The sequence below is a fragment of the Eucyclogobius newberryi genome, unplaced genomic scaffold (assembly GCF_026437365.1).
Source record: "Eucyclogobius newberryi isolate DKJ021-1_F unplaced genomic scaffold, fEucNew1.0.hap1 SCAF_12, whole genome shotgun sequence".
Classification (NCBI taxonomy): domain Eukaryota; kingdom Metazoa; phylum Chordata; class Actinopteri; order Gobiiformes; family Gobiidae; genus Eucyclogobius; species Eucyclogobius newberryi.
This window is the reverse complement of record NW_027315746.1, coordinates 26,529,588-26,551,995: the sequence shown is the minus strand read 5'-3', so window position 1 is coordinate 26,551,995 and position 22,408 is coordinate 26,529,588. Positions and strand designations below refer to the sequence as shown.

General features: G+C 40.4%; 1 protein-coding gene across 1 annotated transcript in view; it reads left to right on the top strand.

Annotated features, from left to right (window-relative positions):
- pth1r (parathyroid hormone 1 receptor) overlaps positions 1 to 22,408 on the top strand; it is a 167,113-nt gene that overhangs the window by 137,162 nt on the left and 7,543 nt on the right. Inside the window, exons 7-8 of the mRNA XM_072441748.1 lie at positions 17,288 to 17,441; positions 19,992 to 20,052. Of these exons, the coding sequence (XP_072297849.1) occupies positions 17,288 to 17,441; positions 19,992 to 20,052 (215 nt within the window). The remainder of the gene's footprint in view (positions 1 to 17,287; positions 17,442 to 19,991; positions 20,053 to 22,408) is intronic.

The following is a 22,408-nucleotide window of genomic DNA, read 5'->3' as shown; positions in this document are numbered from 1 at the left end:
CTGTGGACTTGGTTTGGTCCTGCTTTAGCCTTGGTTTAGTCCTGGCTGTGGACTTGGTTTTGTCCTGCTTTAGCCTTGGTTTAGTCCTGGCTGTGGGCTTGGTTTGGTCCTGCTTTAGCCTTGGTTTAGTCCTGGCTGTGGACTTGGTTTGGTCCTGCGCTAGCCTTGGTTTGGTCCTGCTTTAGCCTTGGTTTAGTCCTGGCTGTTGACTTGGTTTGGTCCTGCTCTAGCCTTGGTTTGGTCCTGCTTTAGCCTTGGTTTAGTCCTGGCTGTGGACTTGGTTTGGTCCTGCTCTAGCCTTGGTTTGGTCCTGCTTTAGCCTTGGTTTAGTCCTGGCTGTGGACTTGGTTTGGTCCTGCTTTAGCCTTGGTTTAGTCCTGGCTGTGGGCTTGGTTTGGTCCTGCTTTAGCCTTGGTTTGGTCCTGGCTGTGGACTTGGTTTGGTCCTGCTTTAGCCTTGGTTTGGTCCTGGCTGTGGACTTGGTTTGGTCCTGCTTTAGCCTTGGTTTAGTCCTGGCTGTGGGCTTGGTTTGGTCCTGGCTGTGGACTTGGTTTGGTCCTGCGCTAGCCTTGGTTTGGTCCTGCTTTAGCCTTGGTTTAGTCCTGGCTGTTGACTTGGTTTGGTCCTGCTCTAGCCTTGGTTTGGTCCTGCTTTAGCCTTGGTTTAGTCCTGGCTGTGGACTTGGTTTGGTCCTGCTTTAGCCTTGGTTTAGTCCTGGCTGTGGGCTTGGTTTGGTCCTGCTTTAGTCTTGGTTTAGTCCTGGCTGTGGACTTGGTTTGGTCCTGCTTTAGCCTTGGTTTAGTCCTGGCTGTGGACTTGGTTTGGTCCTGCTTTAGCCTTGGTTTAGTCCTGGCTGTGGACTTGGTTTGGTCCTGCTTTAGCCTTGGTTTAGTCCTGGCTGTGGGCTTGGTTTGGTCCTGCTTTAGCCTTGGTTTAGTCCTGGCTGTGGACTTGGTTTGGTCCTGCTTTAGCCTTGGTTTAGTCCTGGCTGTGGACTTGGTTTGGTCCTGCGCTAGCCTTGGTTTGGTCCTGCTTTAGCCTTGGTTTAGTCCTGGCTGTTGACTTGGTTTGGTCCTGCTCTAGCCTTGGTTTGGTCCTGCTTTAGCCTTGGTTTAGTCCTGGCTGTGGACTTGGTTTGGTCCTGCTCTAGCCTTGGTTTGGTCCTGCTTTAGCCTTGGTTTAGTCCTGGCTGTCGACTTGGTTTGGTCCTGCTTTAGCCTTGGTTTAGTCCTGGCTGTGGACTTGGTTTGGTCCTGCTTTAGCCTTGGTTTAGTCCTGGCTGTGGACTTGGTTTGGTCCTGCGCTAGCCTTGGTTTGGTCCTGCTTTAGCCTTGGTTTAGTCCTGGCTGTTGACTTGGTTTGGTCCTGCTCTAGCCTTGGTTTGGTCCTGCTTTAGCCTTGGTTTAGTCCTGGCTGTGGACTTGGTTTGGTCCTGCTTTAGCTTTGGTTTAGTCCTGGCTGTGGGCTTGGTTTGGTCCTGCTTTAGCCTTGGTTTGGTCCTGGCTGTGGACTTGGTTTGGTCCTGCTTTAGCCTTGGTTTAGTCCTGGCTGTGGGCTTGGTTTGGTCCTGCTTTAGCCTTGGTTTGGTCCTGGCTGTGGACTTGGCTTGGTCCTGCTTTAGCCTTGGTTTGGTCCTGGCTGTGGACTTGGTTTGGTCCTGCTTTAGCCTTGGTTTGGTCCTGGCTGTGGACTTGGTTTGGTCCTGCTTTAGCCTTGGTTTAGTCCTGGCTGTGGGCTTGGTTTGGTCCTGCTTTAGCCTTGGTTTGGTCCTGGCTGTGGACTTGGTTTGGTCCTGCTTTAGCCTTGGTTTAGTCCTGGCTGTGGACTTGGTTTGGTCCTGCGCTAGCCTTGGTTTGGTCCTGCTTTAGCCTTGGTTTAGTCCTGGCTGTTGACTTGGTTTGGTCCTGCTCTAGCCTTGGTTTGGTCCTGCTTTAGCCTTGGTTTAGTCCTGGCTGTGGACTTGGTTTGGTCCTGCTCTAGCCTTGGTTTGGTCCTGCTTTAGCCTTGGTTTAGTCCTGGCTGTGGACTTGGTTTGGTCCTGCTTTAGCCTTGGTTTAGTCCTGGCTGTTGACTTGGTTTGGTCCTGCTCTAGCCTTGGTTTGGTCCTGCTTTAGCCTTGGTTTAGTCCTGGCTGTGGACTTGGTTTGGTCCTGCTCTAGCCTTGGTTTGGTCCTGCTTTAGCCTTGGTTTAGTCCTGGCTGTGGACTTGGTTTGGTCCTGCTTTAGCCTTGGTTTAGTCCTGGCTGTGGACTTGGTTTGGTCCTGCTTTAGCCTTGGTTTAGTCCTGGCTGTGGACTTGGTTTGGTCCTGCGCTAGCCTTGGTTTGGTCCTGCTTTAGCCTTGGTTTAGTCCTGGCTGTTGACTTGGTTTGGTCCTGCTCTAGCCTTGGTTTGGTCCTGCTTTAGCCTTGGTTTAGTCCTGGCTGTGGACTTGGTTTGGTCCTGCTTTAGCCTTGGTTTAGTCCTGGCTGTGGGCTTGGTTTGGTCCTGCTTTAGCCTTGGTTTGGTCCTGGCTGTGGACTTGGCTTGGTCCTGCTTTAGCCTTGGTTTAGTCCTGGCTGTGGGCTTGGTTTGGTCCTGCTTTAGCCTTGGTTTGGTCCTGGCTGTGGACTTGGTTTGGTCCTGCTTTAGCCTTGGTTTGGTCCTGGCTGTGGACTTGGTTTGGTCCTGCTTTAGCCTTGGTTTAGTCCTGGCTGTGGGCTTGGTTTGGTCCTGCTTTAGCCTTGGTTTGGTCCTGGCTGTGGACTTGGTTTGGTCCTGCTTTAGCCTTGGTTTAGTCCTGGCTGTGGACTTGGTTTGGTCCTGCGCTAGCCTTGGTTTGGTCCTGCTTTAGCCTTGGTTTAGTCCTGGCTGTTGACTTGGTTTGGTCCTGCTCTAGCCTTGGTTTGGTCCTGCTTTAGCCTTGGTTTAGTCCTGGCTGTGGACTTGGTTTGGTCCTGCTTTAGCCTTGGTTTAGTCCTGGCTGTGGGCTTGGTTTGGTCCTGCTTTAGTCTTGGTTTAGTCCTGGCTGTGGACTTGGTTTGGTCCTGCTTTAGCCTTGGTTTAGTCCTGGCTGTGGACTTGGTTTGGTCCTGCTTTAGCCTTGGTTTAGTCCTGGCTGTGGACTTGGTTTTGTCCTGCTTTAGCCTTGGTTTAGTCCTGGCTGTGGGCTTGGTTTGGTCCTGCTTTAGCCTTGGTTTAGTCCTGGCTGTGGACTTGGTTTGGTCCTGCGCTAGCCTTGGTTTGGTCCTGCTTTAGCCTTGGTTTAGTCCTGGCTGGTGACTTGGTTTGGTCCTGCTCTAGCCTTGGTTTGGTCCTGCTTTAGCCTTGGTTTAGTCCTGGCTGTGGACTTGGTTTGGTCCTGCTCTAGCCTTGGTTTGGTCCTGCTTTAGCCTTGGTTTAGTCCTGGCTGTGGACTTGGTTTGGTCCTGCTTTAGCCTTGGTTTAGTCCTGGCTGTGGACTTGGTTTGGTCCTGCTTTAGCCTTGGTTTAGTCCTGGCTGTGGACTTGGTTTGGTCCTGCGCTAGCCTTGGTTTGGTCCTGCTTTAGCCTTGGTTTAGTCCTGGCTGTGGGCTTGGTTTGTTCCTGCTCTAGCCTTGGTTTGGTCCTGCTTTAGCCTTGGTTTAGTCCTGGCTGTGGACTTGGTTTGGTCCTGCTTTAGCCTTGGTTTAGTCCTGGCTGTGGGCTTGGTTTGGTCCTGCTTTAGCCTGGGTTTAGTCCTGGCTGTGGACTTGGTTTGGTCCTGCTTTAGCCTTGGTTTAGTCCTGGCTGTGGGCTTGGTTTGGTCCTGCTTTAGCCTTGGTTTAGTCCTGGCTGTGGGCTTGGTTTGGTCCTGCTTTAGCCTTGGTTTGGTCCTGGCTGTGGACTTGGCTTGGTCCTGCTTTAGCCTTGGTTTAGTCCTGGCTGTGGGCTTGGTTTGGTCCTGCTTTAGCCTTGGTTTGGTCCTGGCTGTGGACTTGGTTTGGTCCTGCTTTAGCCTTGGTTTGGTCCTGGCTGTGGACTTGGTTTGGTCCTGCTTTAGCCTTGGTTTAGTCCTGGCTGTGGGCTTGGTTTGGTCCTGCTTTAGCCTTGGTTTGGTCCTGGCTGTGGACTTGGTTTGGTCCTGCTTTAGCCTTGGTTTGGTCCTGGCTGTGGACTTGGTTTGGTCCTGCTTTAGCCTTGGTTTAGTACTGGCTGTGGGCTTGGTTTGGTCCTGCTTTAGCCTTGGTTTGGTCCTGGCTGTGGACTTGGTTTGGTCCTGCGCTAGCCTTGGTTTGGTCCTGGCTGTGGACTTGGTTTGGTCCTGCGCTAGCCTTGGTTTGGTCCTGCTTTAGCCTTGGTTTAGTCCTGGCTGTTGACTTGGTTTGGTCCTGCTCTAGCCTTGGTTTGGTCCTGCTTTAGCCTTGGTTTAGTCCTGGCTGTGGACTTGGTTTGGTCCTGCTTTAGCCTTGGTTTAGTCCTGGCTGTGGGCTTGGTTTGGTCCTGCTTTAGTCTTGGTTTAGTCCTGGCTGTGGACTTGGTTTGGTCCTGCTTTAGCCTTGGTTTAGTCCTGGCTGTGGGCTTGGTTTGGTCCTGCTTTAGCCTTGGTTTAGTCCTGGCTGTGGACTTGGTTTGGTCCTGCTTTAGCCTTGGTTTAGTCCTGGCTGTGGGCTTGGTTTGGTCCTGCTTTAGCCTTGGTTTGGTCCTGGCTGTGGACTTGGCTTGGTCCTGCTTTAGCCTTGGTTTGGTCCTGCTTCAGCCTTGGTTTAGTCCTGGTTTAGTCCACATTTAGCTCCAATTATTCTCCCAGTTTAGTCCCAATTTGTTTGTCTTATTATAAGGAGTATTGGAAAAAAGAAATTGAAAACTATAAATGGTGATATATTATTGACTTTATGAATTACTGCTGCTTTTGTCTTGTTTTATTTTCCACTACGGGCCACATATTGAAACATAAAGTGACGGGCCAATCACACGCCATAGACAGTTGGTCAATACAGGACATTATGGGTTCGATTAATGGATTTAGCCCTGTTTAGACTTAAAATTGGCGTAATTTTTATGGTAATTTGGCCTGGATGGTTGGATCAAGAGGAAAAAAAACAACAACTTTTATTTCTCTGCCTAAATGATGAAAACAGGAATTTCCTAGTATGATGTCATTAATTACAACAGGAAGTGAAATTATAAACCCAAAAATATTTCTATTCTGTGATAACATTTTCATAATTTTTAGCTAAATATATTTATCTTAACTGCATTTTAGCTAAATGAGTCGTCCAACCTGTCAGAGGCACAACCCTAGTACAGAGCAGAGGGCGGAGATAGGGGGTAGGTGAAAACAGAATTTGTCTAAAATACAGGATTATCCAAATATGTCTACATTTATCAAAATACAGATCTGAATAAGCCAAATGATGAGGGAAAAATGTCAGAATGTTCCACAGTCTGGCACAAAACATAAATATCTATCTACACCAGCAGGTCAAGTTACAGGTCAGATCTGTGGAGAGGCGACCCAGCTGTATGTTTGTATTAAAGAAATGCAAGATAGAAAAGTTAAAACAACGCCATAAAAGCTCCACCTGAAAAGTCACATAGTACAACTTTTTTAAGAAGTTAAAAAACATGATTGTACTTGTACTGCAGTCAAACGTATGATGACTCAAGTCAAGAGTCATCTTAGTCAAGAGCTCTTATTCTTAGTTCACTTTTGTGACAAATACCTCATTATAATGTAATTTGAATGCCTTCTTTCCTCTTGTTTACCAACGGGAGCCAATATAATGAATGGTAAAGGTTGTGCTGCCGACCTGAAAGAGTAATTGGTGTGGAGACCTCGTTCCCTGGATCCGTCCGTTACAATAACCTGAGCATATTATTTTCTCACACCTCGCTTTTCACTTTTTTCGTGCTATTGCCTGACTGTTTTTAATGGCTGCTGGCTTCGCTCGGACTAAGAGGGTGCAGCTGATTGTTACCGTCCCCGAAAAGAACAGCATTCTCTCGGTTTTGATGTTCTTGGGAAAACACGTGGGTGCGAGGACTTCTTGGACATGCAGCTGTTCGCTCGCCCGTCGGCTCGTGAGGGCCATGCCAGTTTAAATGTACGTTGGACGGCGATTTGTGCGACGTTGGCGTAAGCTGGCAGTGGTTTATGCAGCTGGGGAAACAGATTTGGACATTGGCACTGCTCGCTACAGAGGAGGAGGGACGGGGACAGACTTTACTGGAAATGCCAATGAAAAGTTTGTGCAAAGCTGTGTGGAAAGCCAAATCAAGAAAATCCCAAGTTATAATTGTGTATGTGCCGGTCAGGGATCTCACACCTGGATGACTCTACGTGCATGAGTTTGATTCAGGCTCTGACAATATTCTCATGCCGTTCCTTCTCTCATCTCCATTTCGTGCTACACTGTCTTGTCAGTTTATCTAAATCATCTTGTTTAGGTTATTCCTCCCAGCTAGTTGAGGCCTTTAAAAAAAAAAAAAAAAAAGCATTTATTATTCCATTCAAATTGCCCTTTGCACTTTGGATGTGTGCTACTTTGGTTTGCATGATCTTTCATTGTACATTTGTGGCCAAAGGGACTGTAACACACATTAATAAATGAGTAATTGCTTCAACATCAGACCTAAAAAATGTAAGTAATTCAGAATTTGGTAAACATAATTTCACAACTATTGACTGGGACTCTGTAACTGACTGTTCCTGACTTGTTTACTGCTGGAAATGAGAGTTATGCTCATCTGCTACGCACACTTTTAATGATGTCACTCGGAAAACTGGCATTGGAATCTCGCCCCTAATAAATGTAGTCCATAATTAGTTCAAGATTACAGAGAAAACACTAGTTATGGACTTGTTTATGTCTTGGCGGCAAATGCTGGTCAGTGGTATCCATATATTCAGAATGTTTGTTTCATGGTCAAACCACTAGTACACAAATCCTATTCACAAAAACGTCATTAATTTGGGAAAAAAAAAAAAAAAAAATGGAATTGTCACAGGATCGTTTTTGTATCACCCATTGAATTTGTTTTTAAATTCTCTTTTGAGTTTTGTTTTGTTTTCCAAACCCAAAACGCATGGTTCCACTTTGTGATGTCATCTGTTGGTAAATCCAGGAAGTACTTCTCCTTGACGAGACACATCACATAAACTGGATTTTCAGTTTGTTTTCCAAACACGAGCTTTTACGAGGAAACGACTCTCAAATTTGCTCAAAGATATTTTGTTGTTAATTTGAACAACTTTTATAGATTTAGGCTATATATGACTCTCAAAAAGCATAACTGTATACATATAACTGTATAACTATATACTGTTTATATGTTACGTTAACATACCAGATACTTACGACAGTTCGTTGTCTGTGTAGCTGAAGGTGTTAGCGTTAGCATACGTTCACCTATTCACCATGTTCTCTAATCTGTTATTATTTAAAATGACATATCAAGATGAAATGTCTGTTCTTGGTCTTGGATTTTATCTAATAAATCTCCCCCAAAAATGCAACTTATGTTTTTTTCTTCAATATTATGCATTTTTTATACTCCGGTGCAACTTATAGTCCGGAAAATACGGTAATTATAAGCCTGATTTATTCAAGTCTTAACTCCCAAAAATATAGTTTACTCAAACACTAAAACACTAAATAACTTGCATGTACAATTATTATGATTTATTTATATATAATTTATATAATTCTAATTTGTCAAGTAAATGAACCAAGAAATATAAGCCTGGCTTTATTTATTTTTTAGAATTCAAGTTTTTAAATGAGTCCATTCTTAAACACAATATGCTTTATTGTTATATTCTTCTACTCTTCTTCTACTCTACAATTGCAGTAAAACGGACGTTAGAGTCCAAAAGGACAGAGTCTCAGCTTCACAAAGGCTCAAGCTAATTGTTTGTGCTCCAGAAGGTTCAGGGAAAATGGTAAATGGTCACATTTATATAGCACTTTTCTACCCTCGAGGCCCTCAAAGCACTTTACATCAAGGAACCAGTCACCCAGTCACACACACAATCACACACCAGTTGTACTTGGACACTGGGGGCGAGTCTGGTTATGTGTCTTGCCCAAGGACACAATGGCAGTATTAACCTGAGGCAGCTGTGATCGGACCCCCAACCTGTGGGTCAGTGGATCTGACCGCTCTACCAGACAGGGATTCGAACCGCCACTCTACCACTGAGCTACTGCCGCCCAGGACCAGCTTCAGTTTTAAATTGGGGTTATTTTTGTCCAGGCGTTTTGGGAAAAATAGGCCCACAAGCTATAGAAGAAGTTTAAAATGGATAACTCCAAATCATTTTTTTTTTCCCTATTCACCTGTCTCTCACAGTCCAAACACATTTCAGCTGATCAATTCAAATTTCCAACTGGAACGAAATTGGATTCAGTTCTGTTTACAGCTTTCAAAGTCAACGTCACAAACTAAACGGTTTGCAAAATGCCACATAAATAACTGCAGCTTTGAACCGGTTTGTAAGCAGTTTGTTGCACTCTTATCAGACATTTTTTCAGTTTTTTTTGGCTTTTGCTGAATTTTACTGCATATTTAGTTAGCATAGAATTAGCAAGCTCAGAAGAAAAACATCAAGTCATTGCAAAACCGTCAACTTCAATGACAAAGCGGTCAAAGGGGAGGTGTAGATTGAATACAAACGCCCTGGAAGTCCATTATTAAGCTGCTAATCTGAGCGTATGGGACTGTAGGAGCGCTGATAGTGGCACCGCGATATGGCCCCGGGATGAATCGATGTCTCACTTATCCAGGCTGGCTGTCAATCTAAATGCATGTAATACAAACAGGATTATTATCAAGGCCCTGAACGCATCATCAGATTAACTGTCACTTTCCAAGTTCCGTGTTAAATTGGCAATCGACTCGATTTACTGCGTTGCATGGAATGTTCCACAATATCCCCTTGAACTTGGTTGTCTTGGATTGGTAACACTTTAACTACATATTGAATGCCTCGATTAAGCATGGACAAAGTTTTTACGAGTTTTTATTCTTGGACAAAAAACACTTTTTCTTCATGAAGTCAATCTCAAAAATTCACAAAAAGACGCTTACCATATTTTTCGGACTATAAATCGCACCTTTTTACATAGTTTTGGCTGGGGTGCGACTTTATATACTTATACTATCTTATATGTGATATTATTTGTTATTTTCACACTTGCAACTGCATTTCATACTCCGGTGCGACTTATATATGTTTTTTTCTTCTCTATTATGCATTTTTTTGCTGCGACTTATACTCCGGAAATACTTACAGTCCGGAAAGTACTGTAGTAATTCCAAGTTTAAGACGTGGCTAAAGCTCGAGTAAACAAGTAAATACTTCTGATTTATCGTCAGATTTTTGGGAATATAATATTCCTGGTCTTGAAGCGAGTGTCATGCGTCGATAAACAGGAAACAGCTGATGCTAAGTCTGTCAAAATATGGTAAGTCAAGTCAGAGTTTGGTGAAAAATGATCTTTCCTATTCATATCTGCTTTTAGTCCGTTTTTTCACCTGAGTTTATGTTCTCTCTTATCCAATCAACTCGCTCGAAAGCGTTCTGGGAGTCAAACTGAGCCACAGAGAAACATTGAGTTATGAAACCAATAATCATAATTTCCACAGGCTTAGTTTGTTCAGGGACAACACAAACAACAAAGTTATTCATTGTCAAAATGAAGCACAAAGCTTAATTCTTATGGAACAACTCGCTAGCGGAATGCTATTTGCTGATTGGCTGTGGAGTGCACCAAAATACTGAGCTAAAGTGGTTGAAAATCATTTTGAGAGACAGTTTTGTCCCCCAAAAAAAAAATCTAAATCCAGGACATTTTAGCTGTATAAATGTTGCCTTGAATGAAATAAAATAAATAAACACATCACGGTACATGTTTTTACCGCCTCCTTTTACAATGAGTGAGTGACAGAATGTGTTGTTTTATTACAGCTTAAAGACAGAACAGAGTGGAACTAGCAGCGAGAGGTGAGACTCAGTGTGGGGGAAGTGTCTTGCCCAAGGAACAAGTCGAAGGGTCTCTGAGGGAATAGAACCACAACCTTCTGAGTCAATTAGCATAGTAAACAACATTGGTAAAGTGTATGGCCAAATGACACAACCGAAAAAATTTGAATTGAACCTCCAGCAAATCGTATCAGTATCTTATCTTGTTCTTTAGTGATTCTCTTCCTTATGAATATAGTATGTATCTTGTTTTATAAGCATGTGTAAATGGGACTATTAAAACTACAATTTTAAATAATATAATTATTCAATTTCAGTAAAACAGATGGAAACACGCAGGGCTCAAACAGGCAGGCCAGGGGCAATTATCACACATTTCCTATTATAATACATAGAAATATCTAAATAGAATGATCAAAAATAAAATGAAAAAGTCCAATTGAATATGGGTATCACAGTAAAATATAAAATATTTAAGACCGTCTTTAAAATGCAAAGTAATTCCCAGAAAACAAAGGCAAGTGCACACGCATATTCAATTATTACTTACGAAATGGCATTTGAATTCATCATCAGGGCCTGTTGCATTTGTTTGTTTGCGAATCCTCTGTGTATTCAATTAAAACCATGTCATACAAATGTGTTCAATAATCTTTGACCTCGTTAGTCGTTAATAATAAATATACTCAGCCTATGAGGTGAAATATTAGCATAATTGATTCCCTGATGTTATCTATTGAATGTTCAAGGTAACAGCATTGACGGCAGAAGTGGTAATAGTATGAATGCATTTGTACAACATATTTACCAAGCTCTAGATACCACACAGCTAGAAAGAAAGATCCAAGAGGCAATTTGTCTACCTTAAATTCAATTTCAATTCAATTTATTTTTGTAACACCCGAAATCACACCAGCTGCTGCCTCAAAGGGCGACAGTGAAAAACAGATTAAACTATGTTTGTAGGAATCTAGCAGTGTCCCAGCATCCTCTGTCCCTAGACCCTCCTTCTCTGCAACGAAAAACTACTAAACCTCTTTGGGATGAAGTAGAAACCTGGAGGAGTTCCACACACTTCCTCGGACGCGCTTCTCTTTCCCCTAAAAGCTACTGAAAGATGGAAAAGGAACAGCCTCGTGGCCATGCACAGGATTGTTTTTTTCTTCAGCAAAATCAAAGGTTATTGAGCGTTATTACATTATCAGTTGCTACAGGGACCACATTTTAATTGCCAATTTACTGGTTTTAAGTAGCGTTTTTTTAAGGTAATGGGTACTTGGCGTTTGGGCGTGTGACTCCTTTTTTCTCTTTTTTCCGTCCTGCTGTGGGACACGCCTGTGAAGTAAAATACAAAGATGCCTGATATGTCCATAGGGTTATTTACATATTTAGTGTATGTAACTGGATATTTGTAAATCACACATTCAAAGTCTTTCAGAAAAGTGGAAGTTTACTGAAGTAAGAATATCATGATTATTTCTTTTTCCTCTTAGTTCAAACCTGAGCCCCAGAGCTGGTCCTGGAGCAAAAGTGACCATTTTGTGTAATGGTCTTTTTAAACATGTGATTGTTCATGTCACGCCACAGGACACATTTTGAATTACAGTACTAACCTTCAGTACTTTACATTCTTTATATTTAAAGTTTAGAAAACCGCGACCCAGTTTCGGATGAGCGGAAGAAGATGGATGGATGGATAATGTATGCATTCTTATCTTTAACATCTTTGTTTACTGTCTCTGACACAACTAACTCATTCTATTTTGATTCTGATGCTGATTCTGAAGTAATTGACAAATACTATCACATGTTTTATTAACAACATAATATGCCTTGAGCCATTAGTTAAAGGAATTATAGAGGATTTTTTGGTGCCAAATCTGAGTCTCATTTCCTCGTGGCGTGGACAGTCGATTAGTCCTTCCACATATCAATCATCCCTTTCATCTACTACAGAGCTGCAGCCTCGTTCTGGCTCGTTCACAGCATAGCAGCACGTTTCCCTGGCTGCGCATGTGTGGTTGATATGGCGGTGTGTGTTTAGCGAGGTCCTTCAGTGTACAGGCTGAAGCACGGCAGAGGAAGACTGTGTTCGAGCTCAGAATAGACGCAAATCTGCCATGAGAGATGCGATCAGTCACGCTAATAAGCAAACGCACTTGTAGCAGCGAGGCTGTCAAACAGTCGCTTGAGTTATCAAATCGATGATGAATCCTCTATTGTACATGCGTTCGCACATCCGGGAACTTGTGCAGTGGCAACCAAGTCCACCAATTTCTAAGGGGCACAACAGCACGTCTACTACATACAAAATCCAGGAAATACATCCATCCATCCATTTTCTACCGCTTGTTCCCTTGATCCAGGAAATATCAGGCCAAAATGCCAAAACCTGCGTTCTGTAAGGACATTGCTCTGTTGACTGACCAAGGAATGATAGCTGTGTCGTGTGCCTTAGTTTGCCGTTATCTTCTAAAGAATCAAAGTATTCGTAGCTCATTATGCCGTAGAAAAGGATGCAGTCGTGTTGGTTTTTATATATCGCGTGCCCCTTTTAAAATGGCCGCTATGGGGACGTCCCGGCTGTATGACGTCACCGCGAACGCCACAATATTTCACATCCTCAGTAAGTATTCTTTACTTTAATTCCACTAGTTTAACATGCTCTCATATCATACTTGGACACAATATTGTTACATTATTCATGTCTGTGGATTTCTGCATTTATACATACAAATATATGCAAACTTGGGCAAGGTTCTGGCTCAAGGACACAACAACGCCATCTACGGAACTTGTTTCACAGTTGGAACTGCTGCTATACCCGATTCGTTCCATGTCCCCAAAATGTGTTCAAACAAGAAGCCAATAATATATGTAGAACGCTTCAATAAATATTTGCATTTGAAATTAGTCGGCCAAAACAAACTTGCATCTTCCACGTGGTGAGAAGTCGGGACAGAATCAGTTTGAACGTGGCATGTTGCTGTAAAGTTGTAGCAGGTTTGGCGTCTTGGCGCAGAATCCAGCACAAATGTTTTGAATGTTGCACTTAGTTTTGGAGCGTTGCAGTTTACGTTGGCCTCTCTGCTCCGCACACTCGCGGCTGAATGCCAAACAATCAAAATGGAAAACGCCAGTGAATCAAAAGTTCACGCTGGGGAATAGACGAGCACCAACTTTAATTTTCAAATCGACACTACATTTGTCAAGTTGCCGAAGAGTCTTCTTTTTGCACAGACTCATTTTATTCTGTGAGATAGTGGTTTAGTAGGATAATAGTGTTTTATAGACTACGGTATTTGTGGTAATTGTTCCAAAAGAGCCCAAGTGGAGAAGGTCGAGAGGGGATAGAGATTGTGTTCTGAAGTGTTTTTCGTCTGAAAGAGATTTTTGTGATGTTAATATAATTTGAACCATGAAATGTAGAGTCAAGGCCAAAAACGTTTGATGCGTTTTCCTGGGGTCATTATGTAAAAATGGATATGTTTTTTTTTTTAGTCAATGCTGAAACATTTGACTATTGTGTTATACTCTTCATTCTAGTTAAAAGGGCACAATGTACCTTGTTTGTATTGCATTTGTTCACTTTTAGGTGATTGTACCTTGAATAAAAGTATTCTTACTGCTCCCCTCCACAGATCTCACTTGTAACTTGTCTCCGTGAAGATCAAATACTTTATTTCCACAAAGAACACATACTGATACATTGTATTGACTTGATTAAAGCCTCAGTACGTAACTTTTGAGACAAAAAATAGACTAAATTAAAAGCATGTTTTTTTGTTCTTCATTTTGGATAGTGCACTAAAAAACAAAGAAAAACATACACTGTTAGTGTGAGCGGGCTTGCAGCTCCACAAACCTGATTCGTACTTGGCCTGGAGGAATCTTCTCCTGCTTGTCTCCATGGAAATGGGGTTCATTTGGCTATAATATTCCACAATATGGCATCAAACTGAGCTATATTTATTGACAATGTTTCAGAGTTTGGTTTTAACTTTTCAATTTCCATGAACTCATGCTGAAGACTTTCCACCTCCAGTAAGCTGCATACTTTTGCTTTAAATAGGTGGGTAACAATATATAAGTAATACACTTTTAATAGTCTTAATAAAGCATGAACAAAGACTTAATTCATAATGATCCAGGTGTAGTTATTACAAAGTGGTATCAGTATGGATACTATGGAACCAAACGTCTCTAATACTATTGTATTACTTGGTTTACGGATCCGCCGCACTTAGATTATTGATTTACACAAAAATAAAAATAAATCATTGTAATAAAAAAATTATAAAGTACCGCGACAAAGCAAAATAGCATTAAATTAAATGTAAAAAGTGGTATTAAGTCAAAAGACAAGAGCGCGTGAAGCAATTTCTTGCCAAACTCCTGCGGAAGTCTGTGACGGAGCAGGTCTGTTCCTGTTCGTGGAGAGCTCGCTGTCCCGTCTCTCTGTCAGCTGTGCACCTTTATATCACAAATACACTTTTAAACCCGTTTACCACATTTTCTTCAACGCGTTTTGCCGTGACTGGGTGGGAGGGGGAGGGTGCACACTTGAGCGTCAGTTCTGTCCGTCTAAAACACGCAAAATCTACAGTTACACTCATCTGCGCGCCGCGTCTCCCCCTCTCTCCCCATGGTGCGTTTTGGGCAAACCCGGAAGAAAACGTATTTTGAAATTGAAATTATATTTATATTTATATTCCGTCCGCCTGTGCAATATATTTCATTAAAAAATCCGTAAACCAAGTAATAAAATAACTGCGGCCTTACCCTCTGGTAAAAACATGCACCCACACAACTAGCTCGCAGAGAAGAACACAATCTGCAGAAAGCATGTCAAGAAAATGTCAACAACCATCTCCTGGAGACGTATGTTGTGTTCGTCTATAGATGGGTGTGACCTTGTCCTTGAATTTCTGCAGCAGATAACCTTTGGATTCTTGTACGTTTCTTTTTTTTCCCAAAGTTTGCCGACTCCTCACCGAGCCCAATGAGGAAAAATGAAATGTCGCAGCCAATGTCATATTTGGAAATGTACAATATATTTGCTGTATTACTTTTGAGAAAACTGTTGAGATTACATTTGTGGTCGATGTTTTCTAATCGCAGTTCAGTTTGCAGTTTAAACACGTTTAGGAGCGGGGACATTTGAGTGAGTCTGATGAACTGCGAAGCTAAAAATACCAAAGTCTGGTGCGTTTCAGAACACGTTTTTAACCACTTAAAATGGTTAAAAAAATAGTTTGTTGTTGACGACATTTGATTACTTAAATAATTTGCATAATGTCTTCTTGTTTGTTATCAGATACTAAAAGTTAAAGCCTTTCAGAGATGCCAGTTGTTCTGGAATGTACAAAAAAGAACGACAACAATGATGCAACCATTTTGAAAATACTGATTCAAGAAATTCCTACACCAAGTCAAAAGTTGTTTTTAGCAACACCTTTTTCAGCATAAAATCAGATTAAAGAGTCTGTACCCAATGGTTCTATTCCGTATAGTTTTCCTCCTGTACCTGTGCTCAGTTATTCCAAGCTATTCTTCAAAAAACAGGAAGTGCGCTGTTAGCATGCTAGTTTATGTTAGCTACTAGCGTGCTAACAGTGCACTAAAAGTGACTATGAACTCATTTTGGTGAATAAATAGAATGCAGGAGAATGTGAGGAAAAACATTGTACTGCTGTAAACAGTTTAAAATGAACTAGTTTTGTTTTTAATTGAGTAAAATCAGGTACAGCACCGTTAAGGTGTACTTCTCCCAAAAGGTATGTCTTACCCATAAGGAAATTAGTCCACTACAGTTGACCCAGTTTGTGCTGGAAATAATAGTTGCAAAGTATTTTTTTTATATATTGAAGGGGAAACCAAGACACTCTGATAAGAGAGACACCTGTGCCGGAGGAAGCGGCAGACGAGCTCAAGGACACCTCTGTGCCAAACTGGAGAGGTACAGAGGAGGAGACCCGACAGGTACAGAGGAGGAGACCAGAGAGGTACAGAGGAGGAGACCAGAGAGGTACAGAGGAGGAGACCAGAGAGGTACAGAGGAGGAGACCAGAGAGGTACAGAGGAGGAGACCAGAGAGATACAGAGGAGGAGACCAGAGAGATACAGAGGAGGAGACCAGACCAGAGAGATACAGAGGAGGAGACCAGAGAGATACAGAGGAGGAGACCAGAGAGGTACGAGGAGGAGACCAGAGAGGTACAGAGGAGGAGACCAGACCAGAGAGATGCAGAGGAGGAGACCAGAGAGATACAGAGGAGGAGACCAGACCAGAGAGATACAGAGGAGGAGACCAGAGAGATACAGAGGAGGAGACCAGAGAGATACAGAGGAGGAGACCAGAAAGGTACAGAGGAGGAGACCAGAGAGGCGTCACCCTTCATATTACGCCATATATCAAAATGTTATAAATGTACGAGCAGAGCAGGAAAAGCGCTGCGTCCAGAGCGCCAGTGTAGGGACGGATGGTAAGCTCTGTTATCTCTGTATTAGAATTGTACTGGCAGGGATTAAACATTTGATTCATTCTAACTATTTTGATTCTTGCCCTTTCTTTCATTAACGAGCATGCGACATATATATATATATATATATATATATATATATATATATATATATATATACACTATATATATATATATATATATATATATATATATATATATATATATATATATATATATATAGTGTATATATATATATATATATATATATATATATATACACTATATTTATATATATATATATATATATATATATATATATACATACACTATATATATATATATATAGTAAAATGTTACTTTGCATAAATGACAACAATAATAACAATATCTGTACATTTTACTGTAATATAAAGTGTATATTTTTTGGTTTTAAACTTTTAAAAAAATGCAAAAAATGCAACTGCTGCTTCACAGAAGACCATTAAAACAGTTGCTCCACTAGTGCTCATATAAAGAATAGTAAAACCTTGAATCAATCAATACACTAAAATAACTAAAATTACTTTAAAAGAGAAAATAAGAATAGTTTAAAAAAATAAAAGTAATAAGTATAAAATGTGCTGTTTGAACTGTACAAACAGCAGCTGAGATGATGCTCTATAGTCTAGAATAATATTGATTACAGAACCCATTTTTACACTAGAAAAACGTCAACTATTACTGTCATATTCTTTTTTTTTTATTAATACAGCGTAGGCCTGGTCAGCTGGAGGATTTTACCTAATGAAAGTGAAGAAAGTCAGGTGGCCGGCCATGCTAACACTTAATATCCCCACATGCGATTTGACGATTGGTGTTTTGTGAGGACATTTATATCGACGTGCATCTTCTCCTTATAGATCGGCTGTAAGGTTGCCGTGACCTTGTTCTTGTACTTCTTGGCCACTAATTACTACTGGATCCTGGTGGAGGGCTTGTACTTGCACAGCCTCATCTTCATGACCTTCTTCTCCAATCGGAAGTACCTGTGGGGATTCACGCTGATTGGATGGGGTGAGTGAACACACGTTTCTCTTTCATTCAACCAATAACAGTAATCTCACAATCTGAGGAAAGTGTATCTCTTCATTAAAGTTGGTAATGAGCAATGGATCAGTTTATTTACTGGTGTCGGGCTGGGTGATACGATGATAAAATCTAATTGCGATCTGGGGTCTTATTAATAAAATGTACATTGAAAAAATGTACGTAGAGATCTATAAATAGACAACTTGTGGAAATGAGCGGCCTGGCCCAGAAGCACTGAACATAGCACAGTATAGCACATAGCATAGTTGGGGCTTGTGAGGCATGTGCGCACGTGCCTCACAGTGAGCACGTTTCAGAAGGTTTATGGCAGTTCTAGTCTTGTCTGTGTGTACACTTTTAGTAAGAATCCCATTTAAAGTTGTATTAATGAGACCTGCAATCCCTGTGACATACATGATACATTGGTTCTCTGTTAAAGGCGCTAAAAGACACTTTTCCTGACATACTACTACGGCCCGCGGGCCTCACCCGGCCCCATTAACTTTTCAATCCGGCCCACATATTAATAAATCAAAACTGTGAATGAAAATTGCCTGTAGGCTAATGTTAAATGTTTGCTAACATGATGATAATAAAGGTACATTTTATTCAAGTAATCAATATGACGTTAAAAAATCAGAAAAGGTTCAGGTCAAAAGAATTTCTGAAGATTGATGAGAAGGAAAAACAATGTTCTCCTTTTCAAGGTTTTTAGGAAATAATTCATTTCTCATAAATATTACTTTTTGGGCTGTAAAAGTCTTTCTTATTGGCTTAGGACAAAATCAATGACATTTACAGAATCAGCAGAGCCTGGAGAGTGAAAGACACATCACATATCCATTATTTTTATCTGAAAGTCTGTGAAACGAGAAGGATTTGCTTTTGTGATGTGTATATATCATCTCCACAGTCATACATATTGATGGGTACTTGAAAGAAATTCAAAACGTATTAGCAAAAGGTTGGGTTGAAGTAGGACGTGAGAAAATAGGTTGATTATTACAAAAGTGGTGAAGTTATTGTGGATAATAACAAGATTCAGCTGCTTTCCTGACAGAGCAAATGGAAAACACCAGTGTTACTAAACTTAAATAGTCAGAACAAGGCCTATACTCTCATCTCCTGCCTCCTTCACGCTCACGCCAGTGCAACAAAACACTAACATGGCATTTCTACAAGTTCACCTATTGTTATGCACGTGTATTTTTAGCTACACAAATCCAGGTACATTTCAAAGTAGTTAGCTGAACTTTTTAATTCATTCACAGAAGCCATATAGTTATTTCGACAGTGAAACCAAGTCATAATAATTATGTTAGAGTTAGAATTAATGTGTGACATGCTTTTTTTTTTTTTTTTTACTTTATTTGGTCGTAGATATAAATAATAGTTTTACTCCAATAGTGAAAAAATCAGTGGACAAATATGACAAATATGTTGAAAATGACATAAAGTAATGCAGAGTTCTACACTAAGGAGACACAGAATTAAAAATAAAAGAAGTATCATATATTATATATTAGTCAAATAATAATTTAGGTGATATTAGAGGAGCTTTGGACTAGTGCACAATTATTGAATTTGTTAATTTGATGTCATGATTTACCATCAGGAAGTAAAATTATAAACTTATGTGGACCTTATAAGAATGTTTTAACAAATACAGAGATAGAGAGATACAATTTGCCACTGAAAATTTGGGCAGATCATGATAAAACTGGAGACAAAAATTGGCACTCGAGGTTTATAGTCAGCTCATATTTGGCGGTTGTGTTTGGGACCGGTTGTCAGGTTATAACATTGCCCATTTGCCCAACAGTGGAGTTTAATGGCAGGTTTAGAGCCTCCAGGAGTAATTACCATATTTGGAAAAGGGATAAGCAATTTTGGATCTACAAGTATCATCATTAACTGGGCACCCCCCACATGCTAGTACGCTGTGTTATCGTTTGATCTTGCATTTGAACCAGGAGGAGCTCATGTTAGTGCTGTTTCCTCTCACACAACCTTTACCACACAACGTACAGCAATTTGCATCTCCACTGAGTTGTCAGCTAAATCTAATCTCATCAGCTTCAACATAATGACTTGTACACCTTGTTAAACGTAACGTGAAATGAATTGTGTCATATGCAAATCCCTCATTGGCTGTTTACATACCTGTTCATCGCCACAGTCAGGTTGGACTAAGCGCGTCATTTATTCATGTTTGAAAGGTGCTTAGACTGCTCCAAGTACTGTAAAAAGGGTGAAATATGGGCTGCACCACGCCTGCATTGTACACACTGTGCGTATCAATACATCAGCACAGCGCATACAATGTGGATGTGGTGCTTTCCCCCTTCTTCTATTCAAAAATGTAGCAATTATACGCTTTTTGAAGCCCATGGAGCAAAACACATCAATCAAAACTGCTTCCTGGGAGCACAGCAACCAAAAGTGATGGTTTAAGGGATTTATTTGAGTGTTTAGTCACAAAAAGCTAGATTGTCAGTGCTTCTTTTTTTGATTTGTGTGTGTTTTTGATTGCAGGAGTACCGGCCATGTTTGTGACAGTTTGGGCGACTGTCAGAGCGACATGTGCAGATACAGAGTAAGTCATTATGAGCATTTACACCAATATTTGGATGGAAATGTGTATGTGCAAATGTTAAATTGTAAAAAAAAAAAAATATATGGAAAATGAAAACTACATCTATGGAACTGTTACCATATTTTTTTTCTTTAGACACATCAGAGTAATTTCAGATATTGTAAAAAAAAAAAGGGGGCAGGACTTTTAACAGTTAAAGAAGAAATTGTGCTAAACTAAACTGAAAAAGTTAAAAAAAGAACCATTGATAATGCTTTTAAATAAAAAAATAAAAAAAAAAGTAAACTATTTATATGGCATTACTAAGCACTAGTTATTTCTTTACAAGTACTTTAATTTCAGAACATGTTTGGAGAGCTCTAAACTACAGATATACAATTGTTCCATTCTATTATATATCAAATTACAGCTTTTGTCTTTTGATAATTACGGCAACTAATACATTGTCAAGCTCTAATAAACATTGTCCATTTCCATCCCACAGTAAGATGCAAATGTATTCAAGATTTTGTTTTGACTCCAATATGTGTTGAATCAAGCTTATTTTGACAATTTAATGTCATATTATTTCAGGCAATTATTTCACTAGTCGATCAGTCGGCGATTTTGTTGTTGTTGTTGTATTAGTCAAAAGTCTGTCTAATCCTTCATCATAATGTAATCATCTGGACAGTCATTTTCAATCTTACGATTCTGGCTCTTCAGATTGAAAATGACACGTCCTGAGGAGGAAGACTGCCTTTTATTTTTTTCCTATGATTAGTCGACAAATCAAACTACTATTTCTGATGTACAATGAGTTTTTAAAAATCATTATCAACTAAATTAAGGTTGAAATATGGCAACTGAGGGCTTCTGGATAGAGAATATTTACGATTAAAGTATATTATTGAGGAAAATCAGAAAAGGTTCATTCTTTTGGTAAAACTTTGATTTAATAATGTCTCTTTGTTATACAACTTTTATTTATCTGTATGTGTTTAGAGTCAGTGTAGTCCAGATTACGATTATAAAATAAGTTTTTATAAACCTAGTATTATTTGATTAACTGTTGCGTCCTTGTGTATTACTATGGAACATTCTAGGCAAACCACCAACTTAGAGACAAGCGCATGAGCAAAGCCTCGTAGCGTTTGACTCACTCCTGCGCTCTATCATCCGATCCCATCTAGAGTCAAACTATATTGGCGAAAAGCACTGCAGCTGCTAACGACATGTGCCAATTTAATTTGTCAAATAGCGGCTAAAAGTGGCATTCGTTTTGTCCGTGTCATTCCCTTGGCAGCCTAAAAACACTGATTAGCATGCGGTAATTGCAGATTTGGTTAAAATGTCCATTATGACAAATCAAATTAACTGGCAAAAGGTTTCTATTTCTTGAAGCCTCAGATCAGCTGGAAAGAGAGCGAGGGCCAGAGGCTAAACGTGCTCAGAGTGAAGCGTATCATTTTGTAAAGGTTATCATTTCAAAGTGATCCAGCAGCGAACATGTGGTTTAAAGATAATTTTCTTCTTTTTATGTTGGTTATTCCGGTGCCACAGGTGGAAGAGGGTGGAGAGTGGAAGACAAGCAAATCTAGATCTGAAAATCATTTTATTATCACAAAAACCGAAAAGCAAGATTTAAACCACTCAGAATATAAATAATATCGGTGTTAAAAGGTTAATTAATAATCATCATTAAAATAGCACCTTTCAAAATACTCCTTTTACAATGCGTTATTCATTCACTCTACACTATTATACTAACTGACTTTCTCAGATTATTTGTTCACGCAAAATAAAAGATTTGTGGAGTTGTGTTTTGTTTGAGTGTTTGAGTAATGTTACTGGTGCTCGTCTTCTTGAGGTGGTAATCCATGGAGCTCCTCCGTGTTTTTAAAGTTGATAGGCTACATTGCACACATTACTATACATAATATAACCTACATTTCTAGTGTTAACAGCAAAGTAAGTTAAATATTTAATTATTGTTATATATTTTTTTTTCATATACTTTTCTACCACATAGCCAAATCTTTCAAACTTGTATTCATGTATTTAATTTAATTCTGTATTTGTTATATTTCAATTATACATTTGTGGGATTTTTACCTCCAGAACCCTGTGGTGGGCGGTAACTGTTGAGCTAGTGACCACCCACCTTAACCGCATTATGTTTATGTTACATTATGTACGTCATATTTCAGTCTTCTCTTAAAGGTCAATGCTTCTGGAACGTGAACTTAGAACAAAACCCTACAATCAAAACCTAAATTACAAATTAAATCATAATCACAACGCTTATCAGAGCGTTGTGATTAAGAAGAATAAAAAAAACACTACTTTCTATGATTTAACTAAACTTTACCTGTGC